We start from the raw sequence: 14,544 nt of genomic DNA, 5'->3' as shown, positions 1-14,544 counted from the left end.
CCTGGTCAGTCTGGGTCAGTCTGGGTCAGGCTGCTCTCCTCACCCTGGTCAGTCTGGGTCAGGCTGCTCTCCTCACCCTGGTCAGTCTGGTTAGTCTGGGTCAGGCTGCTCTCCTCACCCTGGTCAGTCTGGGTCTGGCTGCTCTCCTCACCCTGGTCAGTCTGGGTTAGTCTGGGTCTGGCTGCTCTCCTCACCCTGGTCAGTCTGGGTTAGTCTGGGTCAGGCTGCTCTCCTCACCCTGGTCAGTCTGGGTTAGTCTGGGTCAGGCTGCTCTCCTCACCCTGGTCAGTCTGGGTTAGTCTGGGTCAGGCTGCTCTCCTCACCCTGGTCAGTCTGGGTTAGTCTGGGTCAGGCTGCTCTCCTCACCCTGGTCAGTCTGGGTCAGTCTGGGTCAGGCTGCTCTCCTCACCCTGGTCATTCTGGGTTAGTCTGGGTCAGGCTGCTCTCCTCACCCTGGTCAGTCTGGGTCAGGCTGCTCTCCTCACCCTGGTCAGTCTGGTTAGTCTGGGTTAGTCTGGGTCAGGCTGCTCTCCTCACCCTGGTCAGTCTGGGTCAGGCTGCTCTCCTCACCCTGGTCAGTCTGGGTCAGGCTGCTCTCCTCACCCTGGTCAGTCTGGGTTAGTCTGGGTCAGGCTGCTCTCCTCACCCTGGTCATTCTGGGTTAGTCTGGGTCAGGCTGCTCTCCTCACCCTGGTCATTCTGGGTTAGTCTGGGTCAGGCTGCTCTCCTCACCCTGGTCAGTCTGGGTCAGGCTGCTCTCCTCACCCTGGTCAGTCTGGGTTAGTCTGGGTCAGGCTGCTCTCCTCACCCTGGTCAGTCTGGGTTAGTCTGGGTCAGGCTGCTCTCCTCACCCTGGTCAGTCTGGGTTAGTCTGGGTCAGGCTGCTCTCCTCACCCTGGTCAGTCTGGGTCAGTCTGGGTTAGTCTGGGTCAGGCTGCTCTCCTCACCCTGGTCAGTCTGGGTTAGTCTGGGTTTGGCTGCTCTCCTCACCCTGGTCAGTCTGGGTTAGTCTGGGTTAGTCTGGGTCAGGCTGCTCTCCTCACCCTGGTCAGTCTGGGTTAGTCTGGGTTAGTCTGGGTTAGTCTGGGTCAGGCTGCTCTCCTCACCCTGGTCAGTCTGGGTTAGTCTGGGTCAGGCTGCTCTCCTCACCCTGGTCAGTCTGGGTTAGTCTGGGTTAGTCTGGGTCAGGCTGCTCTCCTCACCCTGGTCAGTCTGGGTTAGTCTGGGTTAGTCTGGGTCAGGCTGCTCTCCTCACCCTGGTCAGTCTGGGTCAGTCTGGGTTAGTCTGGGTCAGGCTGCTCTCCTCACCCTGGTCAGTCTGGGTTAGTCTGGGTTTGGCTGCTCTCCTCACCCTGGTCAGTCTGGGTTAGTCTGGGTTAGTCTGGGTCAGGCTGCTCTCCTCACCCTGGTCAGTCTGGGTCAGTCTGGGTTAGTCTGGGTCAGGCTGCTCTCCTCACCCTGGTCAGTCTGGGTTAGTCTGGGTTTGGCTGCTCTCCTCACCCTGGTCAGTCTGGGTTAGTCTGGGTTAGTCTGGGTTAGTCTGGGTCAGGCTGCTCTCCTCACCCTGGTCAGTCTGGGTTAGTCTGGGTCAGGCTGCTCTCCTCACCCTGGTCAGTCTGGGTTAGTCTGGGTCAGGCTGCTCTCCTCACCCTGGTCAGTCTGGGTCAGTCTGGGTTAGTCTGGGTCAGGCTGCTCTCCTCACCCTGGTCAGTCTGGGTTAGTCTGGGTTAGTCTGGGTTAGTCTGGGTTAGTCTGGGTCAGGCTGCTCTCCTCACCCTGGTCAGTCTGGGTTAGTCTGGGTTAGTCTGGGTTAGTCTGGGTCAGGCTGCTCTCCTCACCCTGGTCAGTCTGGGTCAGTCTGGGTTAGTCTGGGTCAGGCTGCTCTCCTCACCCTGGTCAGTCTGGGTTAGTCTGGGTTTGGCTGCTCTCCTCACCCTGGTCAGTCTGGGTTAGTCTGGGTTAGTCTGGGTCAGGCTGCTCTCCTCACCCTGGTCAGTCTGGGTTAGTCTGGGTCAGGCTGCTCTCCTCACCCTGGTCAGTCTGGGTTAGTCTGGGTTAGTCTGGGTCAGGCTGCTCTCCTCACCCTGGTCAGTCTGGGTCAGTCTGGGTTAGTCTGGGTCAGGCTGCTCTCCTCACCCTGGTCAGTCTGGGTTAGTCTGGGTTAGTCTGGGTTAGTCTGGGTCAGGCTGCTCTCCTCACCCTGGTCAGTCTGGGTTAGTCTGGGTTAGTCTGGGTTAGTCTGGGTCAGGCTGCTCTCCTCACCCTCGTCAGTCCCAGCTGTTCAGTCTTCTGTTTCTTTCTGGGTCTGCTGGGAGGCTCCTCTTCCTCCTCCTCTTCCTCTGTGGCCACTGGCAGGACAACAGAACAGTTAGCAGGGAAACACAGGACACACATAGTTAACATGGACACTATGGACACTATAGATACTATGGACACTATAGATACTATGGACACTGTGGACACTATGGATACTAGACACTATGGACACTATAGATACTATGGACACTATGGACACTATGGACACTATGGACACTATAGATACTATGGACACTGTGGACACTATGGACACTATGGACACTATGGACACTATGGACACTATGGACACTATGGATACTATGGATACTAGACACTATGGACACTATAGATACTATGGACACTATAGATACTATGGACACTGTGGACACTAGACACTATGGACACTATAGATACTATGGACACTGTGGACACTGTGGACACTATGGACACTATGGACACTATGGATACTATGGACACTATAGATACTATGGACACTATAGATACTATGGACACTATAGATACTATGGATACTGTGGACACTATAGATACTATGGACACTATAGATACAGTTGAAGTCAGAAGTTTACATACACCTTACTCAACTACATTTCAACTCAGTTTTTCCACAATTCCTGACATTTAATCCTAGTAAAAATTCCCTGTCTTAGGTCAGTTAGGATCACCACTTTATTTTAAGAATGTGAAATGTCAGAATAATAGTAGAGAGAATGATTTATTTCAGCTTTTATTTCTTTCATCACATTCCCAGTGGGTCAGAAGTTTACATACACTCAATTAGTATTTGGTAGCATTGCCTTTAAATTGTTGAACTTGGGTGAAACGTTTCGGGTAGCCTCCCACAAGCTTCCCACAATAAGTTGGGTGAATTTTGGCTCATTCCTCCTGACAGAGCTGGTGTAACTGAGTCAGGTTTGTAGGCCTCCTTGCTCACACACGCTTTTTCAGTTCTGCCCACAAATGTTCCATAGGATTGAGGTCAGGGCTTTGTGATGTCCACTCCAATACCTTGACTTTGTTGTCCTTAAGCCATTTTGCTACAACTTTGGAAGTATGCTTGGGGTCATTGTCCATTTGGAAGACCCATTTGCGACCAAGCTTTAACTTCCTGACTGATGTCTTGAGATGTTGCTTCAATATATCCACATAATTTTCCATCCTCATGATACCATCTATTTGTGAAGTGCACCAGTCCCTCCTGCAGCAAAGCACCCCCACAACATGATGCTGCCACCCCCGTGCTTCACGGTTGGGATGGTGTTCTTCAGCTTGCAATCCTCCCCCTTTTTCCTCCAAACATAACGATGGTCATTATGGCCAAACAGTTCTATTTTTGTTTCATCAGACCAGAGAACATTTCTCCAAAAAGTAAGATCTTTGTCCCCATGTGCAGTTGCAAACCGTAGTCTGGCTTTTTTAATGGCGGTTTTGGAGCAGTGGCTTCTTCCTTGCTGAGCAGCCTTTCAGGTTATGTCGATATAGGACTCGTTTTACTGTGGATATAGATACTTTTGTACCCGTTTCCTCCAGCATCTTCACAAGGTCCTTTGCTGTTGTTCTGGGATTGATTTGCACTTTTCGCACCAAAGTACGTTCATCTCTAGGAGACAGAACGCATCTCCTTTCTGAGCGGTATGACGGCTGCGTGGTCCCATGGTGTTTATACTTGCATACTATTGTTTGTACAGATGAACGTGGTACCTTCAGGCATTTGGAAACTGCTCCCAAGTATGAACCAGACTTGTGGAGGTCTACAATTTTTTTTCTGAGATGTTGGCTGATTTATTTTGATTTTCCCATGATGTCAAGCAAAGAGACACTGAGTTTGAAGGGAGGCCATGAAATACATCCACAGGTACACCTCCAATTGACTCAAATGATGTCAATTAGCCTATCAGAAGCTTCTAAAGCCATGACATCATTTTCTGGAATTTTCCAAGCTGTTTAAAGGCACAGTCAACTTAGTGTATGTAAACTTCTGACCCACTGGAATTGTGATACAGGGAATTATAAGTGAAATAATCTCTCTGTAAACAATTGTTGGAAAAATTACTTGTGTCATGCACAAAGTAGATGTCCTAACCTACTTGCCAAAACTATAGTTTGTTAACAAGAAATTTGTGGAGTGATTGGAAAACAAGTTTTAATGACTCCAACCTCAGTGTATGTAAACTTCGACTTCAACTGTACATGGAGCTGTAAACGAATCTAACTCCATTATCATCCCAAACAGCCCAGAGGTCCAATAGGACTGTACCTGTACAACTGTACATGGAGCTGTAAACTAATCTAACTCCATTATCATCCCAAACAGCCCAGAGGTCCAATAGGACTGTACCTGTACAACTGTACATGGAGCTGTAAACTGATCTAACTAATCTAACTCCATTATCATCCCAAACAGCCCAGAGGTCCAATAGGACTGTACCTGTACAACTGTACATGGAGCTGTAAACTGATCTAACTAATCTAACTCCATTATCATCCCAAACAGCCCAGAGGTCCAATAGGACTGTACCTGTACAACTGTACATGGAGCTGTAAACTAATCTAACTAATCTAACTCCATTATCATCCCAAACAGCCCAGAGGTCCAATAGGACTGTACCTGTACAACTGTACATGGAGCTGTAAACTAATCTAACTCCATTATCATCCCAAACAGCCCAGAGGTCCAATAGGACTGTACCTGCTGACCAGATCTTCAGCATCTTGTCCCAGGAACCACTGCAGAACTGAGAGGAAGGTAGACACATATACATCTATTAGTTCCTGAGCAGTGATGTTGACAACTGCACATCCCCCAGTCTTCTCCCCCACCCCCCCAGTCTTCTCCTTCTCCCCCACCCCCAGTCTTCTCCTTCTCCCCCACCCCCAGTCTTCTCCTTCTCCCCCACCCCCAGTCTTATCCTTCTCCCCCCCAGTCTTCTCCTTCTCCCCCCCAGTCTTCTCCCACCCCCCCAGTCTTATCCCCCCCCCCCAGTCTTCTCCTCCTCCCCTCCAGTCTTCTCCTCCCCCCAGTCTTCTCCTTCTCCCCCACCCCCCAGTCTTCTCCCCCACCCCCCCAGCCTTCTCCCCCACCCTTCTTCTCCCCCACCCCCAGTCTTCTTCTCCCCCACCCCCAGTCTTCTCCCCCCCCACCCCCAGTCTTCTCCCCCACCCCCAGTCTTCTCCCCCACCCCCAGTCTTCTCCCCCACCCCCACCCCCCAGTCTTCTCCTTCTCCCCCACCCCCAGTCTTCTCCTTCTCCCCCCCAGTCTTCTCCCCCCAGTCTTCTCCTCCTCCCCTCCAGTCTTCTCCTCCCCCCAGTCTTCTCCTTCTCCCCCACCCCCCAGTCTTCTCCCCCACCCCCCAGCCTTCTCCCCCACCCTTCTTCTCCCCCACCCCCACCTTCTTCTCCCCCACCCCCAGTCTTCTCCCCCACCCCCAGTCTTCTCCCCCACCCCCAGTCTTCTCCCCCACCCCCAGTCTTCTCCTTCTCCCCCACCCCCAGTCTTCTCCTTCTCCCCCACCCCCAGTCTTCTCCTTCTCCCCCCCCCAGTCTTCTCCTTCTCCCCCCCAGTCTTCTCCTTCTCCCCCCCCAGTCTTCTCCTTCTCCCCCCCAGTCTTCTCCCACCCCCCCAGTCTTATCCCCCCCAGTCTTCTCCTCCTCCCCTCCAGTGTTCTCCTCCCCCCAGTCTTCTCCTTCTCCCCCACCCCCCAGTCTTCTCCCCCACCCCCCCAGCCTTCTCCCCCACCCTTCTTCTCCCCCACCCCCACCCTTCTTCTCCCCCACCCCCAGTCTTCTCCCCCACCCCCAGTCTTCTCCCCCACCCCCAGTCTTCTCCTTCTCCCCCACCCCAGTCTTCTCCTTCTCCCCCCCCCAGTCTTCTCCTTCTCCCCCACCCCCAGTCTTCTCCTTCTCCCCCACCCCCAGTCTTCTCCTTCTCCCCCCCAGTCTTCTCCCACCCCCCCAGTCTTATCCCCCCCCAGTCTTCTCCTCCTCCCCTCCAGTCTTCTCCTCCCCCCAGTCTTCTCCTTCTCCCCCACCCCCCAGTCTTCTCCCCCACCCCCCCAGCCTTCTCCCCCACCCTTCTTCTCCCCCACCCCCACCCTTCTTCTCCCCCACCCCCAGTCTTCTTCTCCCCCACCCCCAGTCTTCTCCCCCCCCACCCCCAGTCTTCTCCCCCACCCCCAGTCTTCTCCTTCTCCCCCACCCCCAGTCTTCTCCTTCTCCCCCAGTCTTCTCCTTCTCCCCCACCCCCAGTCTTCTCCTTCTCCCCCACCCCCAGTCTTCTCCTTCTCCCCCAGTCTTCTCCTTCTCCCCCACCCCCAGTCTTCTCCTTCTCCCCCACCCCCAGTCTTCTCCTTCTCCCCCACCCCCAGTCTTCTCCTTCTCCCCCACCCCCAGTCTTCTCCTTCTCCCCCACCCCCAGTCTTCTCCTTCTCCCCCACCCCCAGTCTTCTCCTTCTCCCCCACCCCCAGTCTTCTCCTTCTCCCCCACCCCCAGTCTTCTCCTTCTCCCCCACCCCCAGTCTTCGTCTTCTCCCCCACCCCCAGTCTTCTCCTTCTCCCCCACCCCCCAGTCTTCTCCTCCCCCCCACCCCCCAGTCTTCTCCTCCCCCCCAGTCTCCTCCTCCCCCTCCTCTCACCTTAGTGCGTGTGGGATCCGTGGCGATAGTGTCAACGCTCCCAGCGTGTCCACGGCAACAGTGTCTAGCTTTCAGCTTGTTCCTCTCAGAGTTCCACTCCCACAGCAGAATGGTTTGGTCCAGAGAGGCCGTGAGCAGCAGGGAGGTCAGACCATCTAGACAAACATAGGGGTGTCAGGATCAGACCATCTAGACAAACATAGGGGTGTCAGGATCAGACCATCTAGACAAACATAGGGGTGTCAGGACGACACCATCTAGCTAAACATAGGGGTGTCAGGATCAGACCATCTAGACAAACATAGGGGTGTCAGGACGACACCATCTAGGCAAACATAGGGGTGTCAGGATCAGACCATCTAGATAAACATAGGGGTGTCAGGATCAGACCATCTAGACAAACATAGGGGTGTCAGGACGACACCATCTAGACAAACATAGGGGTGTCAGGACGACATCATCTAGACAAACATAGGGGTGTCAGGATCAGACCATCTAGATAAACATAGGGGTGTCAGGATCAGACCATCTAGACAAACATAGGGGTGTCAGGATCAGACCATCTAGCTAAACATAGGGGTGTCAGGATCAGACCATCTAGATAAACATAGGGGTGTCAGGATCAGACCATCTAGATAAACATAGGGGTGTCAGGATCAGACCATCTAGACAAACATAGGGGTGTCAGGACGACACCATCTAGACAAACATAGGGGTGTCAGGATCAGACCATCTAGATAAACATAGGGGTGTCAGGACGACACCATCTAGATAAACATAGGGGTGTCAGGATCAGACCATCTAGATAAACATAGGGGTGTCAGGACGAGACCATCTAGACAAACATAGGGGTGTCAGGATCAGACCATCTAGATAAACATAGGGGTGTCAGGACGACACCATCTAGACAAACATAGGGGTGTCAGGACGAGACCACTTAGACAAACATAGGGGTGTCAGGACGAGACCACTTAGACAAACATAGGGGTGTCAGGATCAGACCACTTAGACAAACATAGGGGTGTCAGGACGAGACCATCTAGACCAGGGTTCCCCAACAGGCGGCCCTCAGGCTGAATTTGGCCCGCATGTGATTTTATTTGGCCCCCCAACATAATGGTAAAAACACCAGGAAATCAGCTCCTGGTGACCCAGACCCTCACCTCTCTTGACCCAGGCCACGTCCTTCACCACGTCCGTGTGTCCAGCCACCGTCATCACAGCCTTGCCCTCCAGAGACCAGATCTTGGCCGTCTTATCATAGGAACCCGTCAGGATCCTGGAGCAGACATCATTAAAACAGGGTCTCTGGGTCAGGGTCTCTGGGTCAGGGTCTCTGGGTCAGGGTCTCTACCATTCAGAGTCTGGGTTAGGGTCTCTGGGTCAGGGTCTCTGGGTCAGGGTCTCTGGGTCAGGGTCTCTACCATTCAGAGTCTGGGTTAGGGTCTCTGGGTCAGGGTCTCTGGGTCAGGGTCTCTTACCATTCAGAGTCTGGGTCAGGGTCTCTGGGTCAGTGTCTCTGGGTCAGGGTCTCTACCATTCAGTCTGGGTTAGGGTTTCTGGGTCAGGGTCTCTGGGTCAGGGTCTCTACCATTCAGAGTCTGGGTTAGGGTCTCTGGGTCAGGGTCTCTGGGTCAGGGTCTCTACCATTCAGAGTCTGGGTTAGGGTCTCTGGGTCAGGGTCTCTGGGTCAGGGTCTCTGGGTCAGGGTCTCTACCATTCAGAGTCTGGGTTAGGGTCTCTGGGTCAGGGTCTCTGGGTCAGGGTCTCTTACCATTCAGAGTCTGGGTCAGGGTCTCTGGGTCAGTGTCTCTGGGTCAGGGTCTCTACCATTCAGTCTGGGTTAGGGTCTCTGGGTCAGGGTCTCTGGGTTAGGGTCTCTGGGTCAGGGTCTCCACCATTCAGTCTGGGTTAGGGTCTCTGGGTCAGGGTCTCTGGGTTAGGGTCTCTTACCATTCAGTCTGGGTTAGGGTCTCTGGGTCAGGGTCTCTGGGTTAGGGTCTCTGGGTCAGGGTCTCTTACCATTCAGTCTGGGTTAGGGTCTCTTACCATTCAGTCTGGGTTAGGGTGTCTGGGTCAGGGTCTCTGGGTCAGGGTCTCTGGGTCAGGGTCTCTTACCATTCAGGGTCTCTGGGTTAGGGTCTCTTACCATTCAGAGTCTGCCTCCACTGAACTGATCCAGTCATCATGCATCATACACTCCTCTGGTTGTGGAGCGGTGAACCTCTCCACATACTCTATCTCCACCACATCTTCCTGTAACACAGTCAAAACACGCTTCCAGTCATATTGGCATACTGAGCAGGCATACTGAGCAGTAAACCCTACTGTCCAGAGGTCCTCCTACTGTCCAGAGGTCCTCCTACTGTCCAGAGGTCCTCCTACTGTCCAGAGGTCCTCCTAGTAAACCCTACTGTCCAGAGGTCCTCCTAGTAAACCCTACTGTCCAGAGGTCCTCCTAGTAAACCCTACTGTCCAGAGGTCTCTCCTACTGTCCAGAGGTCCTCCTAGTAAACCCTACTGTCCAGAGGTCCTCCTACTGTCCAGAGGTCCTCCTACTGTCCAGAGGTCCTCCTAGTAACCCTCTGTCCAGAGGTCCTCCTACTGTCCAGAGGTCCTCCTAGTAAACCCTACTGTCCAGAGGTCCTCCTACTGTCCAGAGGTCCTCCTAGTAAACCCTACTGTCCAGAGGTCCTCCTAGTAAACCCTACTGTCCAGAGGTCCTCCTACTGTCCAGAGGTCCTCCTAGTACAGAGGCCCTACTGTCCAGAGGTCCTCCTACTGTCCAGAGGTCCTCCTAGTAAACCCTACTGTCCAGAGGTCCTCCTACTGTCCAGAGGTCCCCCTACTGTCCAGAGGTCCTCCTAGTAAACCCTACTGTCCAGAGTGTCCTCCTAGTCCCACGCCAGAGGCCCCTACTGTCCAGAGGTCCTCCTACTGTCCAGAGGTCCTCCTAGTAAACCCTACTGTCCAGAGGTCCTCCTAGTGAACCCTACTGTCCAGAGGTCCTCCTAGTGAACCCTACTGTCCAGAGGTCCTCCTAGTAAACCCTACTGTCCAGAGGTCCTCCTACTGTCCAGAGGTCCTCCTAGTAAACCCTACTGTCCAGAGGTCCTCCTACTGTCCAGAGGTCCTCCTAGTAAACCCTACTGTCCAGAGGTCCTCCTAGTGAACCCTACTGTCCAGAGGTCCTCCTAGTAAACCCTACTGTCCAGAGGTCCTCCTAGTAAACCCTACTGTCCAGAGGTCCTCCTACTGTCCAGAGGTCCTCCTAGTGAACCCTACTGTCCAGAGGTCCTCCTAGTAAACCCTCCTGTCCAGAGGTCCTCCTACTGTCCAGATGTCCTCCTAGTAAACCCTACTGTCCAGAGGTCCTCCTACTGTCCAGAGGTCCTCCTAGTAAACCCTACTGTCCAGATGTCCTCCTAGTGAACCCTACTGTCCAGAGGTCCTCCTAGTAAACCCTACTGTCCAGAGGTCCTCCTAGTAAACCCTACTGTCCAGAGGTCCTCCTACTGTCCAGAGGTCCTCCTAGTAAACCCTACTGTCCAGAGGTCCTCCTAGTAAACCCTACTGTCCAGAGGTCCTCCTAGTGTCCAGAGGTCCTCCTACTGTCCAGAGGTCCTCCTAGTAAACCCTACTGTCCAGATGTCCTCCTAGTGAACCCTACTGTCCCTAGGTCCTCCTAGTGAACCCTACTGTCCAGAGGTCCTCCTACTGTCCAGAGGTCCTCCTAGTAAACCCTACTGTCCAGAGGTCCTCCTACTGTCCAGAGGTCCTCCTACTGTCCAGAGGTCCTCCTACTGTCCAGAGGTCCTCCTACTGTCCAGAGGTCCTCCTACTGTCCAGAGGTCCTCCTACTGTCCAGAGGTCCTCCTACTGTCCAGAGGTCCTCCTCACCGTTGAGATGCCTTCAGCCTCCATGTGATTTGACAGCGAAGTCCTCAGGAACTGACCTTGCACCAGGAAGTCAAACTCAATCTGGCTGCGAGACCCTACAACAACAAAGCACAAAGATGAGACACTCAATATGATGCTAATACATTCATCAGTGATCTAGGCCAAACCAAGACAGCACCAGTCCTGAAATAATTCAATTGGAGAATAATAGTTACAAGGACAAACGGTGTGTGTAATGTGACAAAAGGCCATATAAGACATGGAGAGGACATCGGCAGCAGGTGGACATGGGATATTGGTCTCCTGAGTGTGGACATATGTCTTCCTATAGACCTGGCGGGCTCAGATGTCTCCTGAGTGTGGACATACGTCTTCCTATAGACCTGGCGGGCTCAGATGTCTCCTGAGTGTGGACATACGTCTTCCTATAGACCTGGGGGGCTCAGATCTGTCCTGAATGTGGACATACGTCTTCCTATAGACCTGGGGGGCTCAGATCTGTCCTGAGTGTGGACACGTCTTCCTATAGACCTGGGGGGCTCAGATCTGTCCTGAGTGTGGACACACGTCTTCCTATAGACCTGGGGGGCTCAGATCTGTCCTGAGTGTGGACATACGTCTTCCTATAGACCTGGGGGGCTCAGATCTGTCCTGAGTGTGGACACGTCTTCCTATAGACCTGGGGGGCTCAGATCTGTCCTGAGTGTGGACACGTCTTCCTATAGACCTGGGGGGCTCAGATCTGTCCTGAGTGTGGAGTCACGTCTTCCTATAGACCTGGGGGGCTCAGATCTGTCCTGAGTGTGGACACGTCTTCCTATAGACCTGGGGGGCTCAGATCTGTCCTGAGTGTGGACACGTCTTCCTATAGACCTGGGGGGCTCAGATCTGTCCTGAGTGTGGACATATGTCTTCCTATAGACCTGGGGGGCTCAGATCTGTCCTGAGTGTGGACATACGTCTTCCTATAGACCTGGGGGGCTCAGATCTGTCCTGAGTGTGGACATACGTCTTCCTATAGACCTGGGGGGCTCAGATCTGTCCTGAGTGTGGACATACGTCTTCCTATAGACCTGGGGGGCTCAGATCTGTCCTGAGTGTGGACATATGTCTTCCTATAGACCTGGGGGGCTCAGATCTGTCCTGAGTGTGGAAACGTCTTCCTATAGACCTGGGGGGCTCAGATCTGTCCTGAGTGTGGACACACGTCTTCCTATAGACCTGGGGGGCTCAGATCTGTCCTGAGTGTGGACACACGTCTTCCTATAGACCTGGGGGGCTCAGATCTGTCCTGAATGTGGACACACGTCTTCCTATAGACCTGGGGGGCTCAGATCTGTCCTGAGTGTGGACACGTCTTCCTATAGACCTGGGGGGCTAAGATCTGTCCTGAGTGTGGACACGTCTTCCTATAGACCTGGGGGGCTCAGATCTGTCCTGAGTTTTTCGTATGGTCCGTCTGTGGTATCGGGGCGAGTGGAGAGGAAGCTAGGAAAGCTGCAGTCAGTCAAGGTAGCATGAAGTGGATTCATTATGATTGATGTCAGTGGAGGCTGCTGAGGGGAGGACGGCTCATAATAACATCTGGAACGGAGCCAATGGAAGGGCATCAACCATGGAAACCATGTGCTTCATACCATTCCACTCCAGCCATTAGCACGAGTCCGTCCTCCCGAATTAAGGTGCCACCAACCTCCTCTGATATATGTAGTGGCTGGAGGGTGGAGAGTCTGGCCCTGATGCTGTGCCATGAGGTGGCTGGAGGGTGGAGAGTCTGGCCCTGATGCTGTGCCATGAGGTGGCTGGAGGGTGGAGAGTCTGGCCCTGATGCTGTGCCATGAGGTGGCTGGAGGGTGGAGAGTCTGGCCCTGATGCTGTGCCATGAGGTGGCTGGAGGGTGGAGAGTCTGGCCCTGATGCTGTGCTATGAGGTGGCTGGAGGGTGGAGAGTCTGGCCCTGATGCTGTGCCATGAGGTGGCTGGAGGGTGGAGAGTCTGGCCCTGATGCTGTGCCATGAGGTGGCTGGAGGGTGGAGAGTCTGGCCCTGATGCTGTGCCATGAGGTGGCTGGAGGGTGGAGAGTCTGGCCCTGATGCTGTGCCATGAGGTGGCTGGAGGGTGGAGAGTCTGGCCCTGATGCTGTGCCATGAGGTGGCTGGAGGGTGGAGAGTCTGGCCCTGATGCTGTGCCATGAGGTGGCTGGAGGGTGGAGAGTCTGGCCCTGATGCTGTGCTATGAGGTGGCTGGAGGGTGGAGAGTCTGGCCCTGATGCTGTGCCATGAGGTGGCTGGAGGGTGGAGAGTCTGGCCCTGATGCTGTGCCATGAGGTGGCTGGAGGGTGGAGAGTCTGGCCCTGATGCTGTGCTATGAGGTGGCTGGAGGGAGGAGAGTCTGGCCCTGATGCTGTGCTATGAGGTGGCTGGAGGGAGGAGAGTCTGGCCCAGCGTAGTAGCTGGGGAGACAGTCAGCGAGGTCCTCAGAAGGCCCGGTTGGAATAGATAAAAGGTAACTACAGTTGGTGGCTGTAATGCAACATTATACTGGATGCCAAACGCCATTAAACCCCATCTATTCTCACCGTTCTTTGCTTCCAGCAGCTTGTTGATGACGTTGCTGAGTTCCTGCACCTCTGAGGCAGCAGGGATGGAGAATGGAACGTCATCTACGGAATATCTGAGGGACGGTAGGTTATGTTATAGCAATCATTTAACATGACCACTGCTTACAGACAAATAGATAGTGGGCTAGCTAACTTCCAACTTGTAGTTATCAGCTAGGCTAGTAAAACATAGCAACTCATAGGATTTATATTTACAATCTTCCCTGGTCAGGTTAACCCACACTAAGTTCAATAAATCCACATTATCAAAGCACCTTAATGCAAGTGGTCTGCTAAGGATAAAATATGATTCCCGTTACCAACAGCATGGCTAACACTCCCATAGACTTCTCCTTTATGCTCGCTAGCAACTTAACTAGCTAGCGGCTAGCTTTACAATTCACCAACAAATACTTACTTTTTGTTATCCGTAAAGAACCTTGTTTGTAACTGAGACATGTCTGTTCTGTTGTTGAGTAGTAAGTGTATAAAAGTGTTTCCCAGACTGTTCCTCGTTGCTGTTCCACATCAAGCAGGACGTCTTGCCATGTGGGTCAGAATCAGCGCGTCTGCGTCACATGTGGAGACATGTTAGTGGATCACGGAAAAGTCGATCACTTTTCCCTACTCCTCTAGTGATGTCTGGAGACAACAACAAAAATAGGCTTTTACATCTAATCGTTTTTTTGTCCTGAAAGCAGCCATCCAGCACCACATTACCTTAGCATATTCAGGGTAATGTTCTGGCTATAGACTGTATATTACATACGCTATGATAAGCACATTACCTTAGCATATTCAGAGTAATGTTCTGGCTATAGACTGTATATTATAGACGCTACCAGCACCACATTACCTTAGCATATTCAGGGTAATGTTCTGGCTATAGACTGTATATTATAGACGCTACCAGCACCACATTACCTTAGCATATTCAGGGTAATGTTCTGGCTATAGACCGTATATTATAGACGCTATGATAACCACATTACCTTAGCATATTCAGGGTAATGTTCTGGCTATAGACTGTATATTATAGACGCTATGATAACCACATTACCTTAGCATATTCAGGGTAATGTTCTGGCTATAGACTGTATA

General features: G+C 52.9%; 1 protein-coding gene across 4 annotated transcripts in view; it reads right to left on the bottom strand.

Moving 5' to 3' along the window:
• The window catches only part of LOC106575042 (ribosome biogenesis protein wdr12-like), a 28,586-nt gene extending 14,528 nt beyond the window's left edge, over positions 1–14,058 (bottom strand). For 3 of the 4 annotated variants that reach the window (XM_082963231.1, XM_082963233.1, XM_082963232.1), the window contains exons 1-8: positions 13,862–14,058; positions 13,423–13,517; positions 10,846–10,940; positions 9,095–9,201; positions 8,109–8,224; positions 6,946–7,100; positions 5,003–5,048; positions 2,263–2,348 (exon numbers count right to left, since the gene is read on the bottom strand). In XM_082963231.1, coding sequence (XP_082819357.1) covers positions 2,263–2,348; positions 5,003–5,048; positions 6,946–7,100; positions 8,109–8,224; positions 9,095–9,201; positions 10,846–10,940; positions 13,423–13,517; positions 13,862–13,902 — 741 coding nt within the window. In that variant the 5' untranslated portion in view covers positions 13,903–14,058. Of the gene's footprint in view, positions 1–2,262; positions 2,349–5,002; positions 5,049–6,945; positions 7,101–8,108; positions 8,225–8,299; positions 8,307–9,094; positions 9,202–10,845; positions 10,941–13,422; positions 13,518–13,861 lie in introns of those variants that run through there. The other variant, XM_082963234.1, reaches the window with a different exon arrangement.
• Between the last annotated feature and the right edge of the window lie 486 nt (positions 14,059–14,544).

Source organism: Salmo salar, chromosome 16 (genome assembly GCF_965601325.2).
Source record: "Salmo salar chromosome 16, fSalSal1, whole genome shotgun sequence".
Classification (NCBI taxonomy): Eukaryota; Metazoa; Chordata; class Actinopteri; order Salmoniformes; family Salmonidae; genus Salmo; species Salmo salar.
Note: the sequence above shows the minus strand (reverse complement) of the source record. Positions and strands in the feature narration are given on the sequence as shown.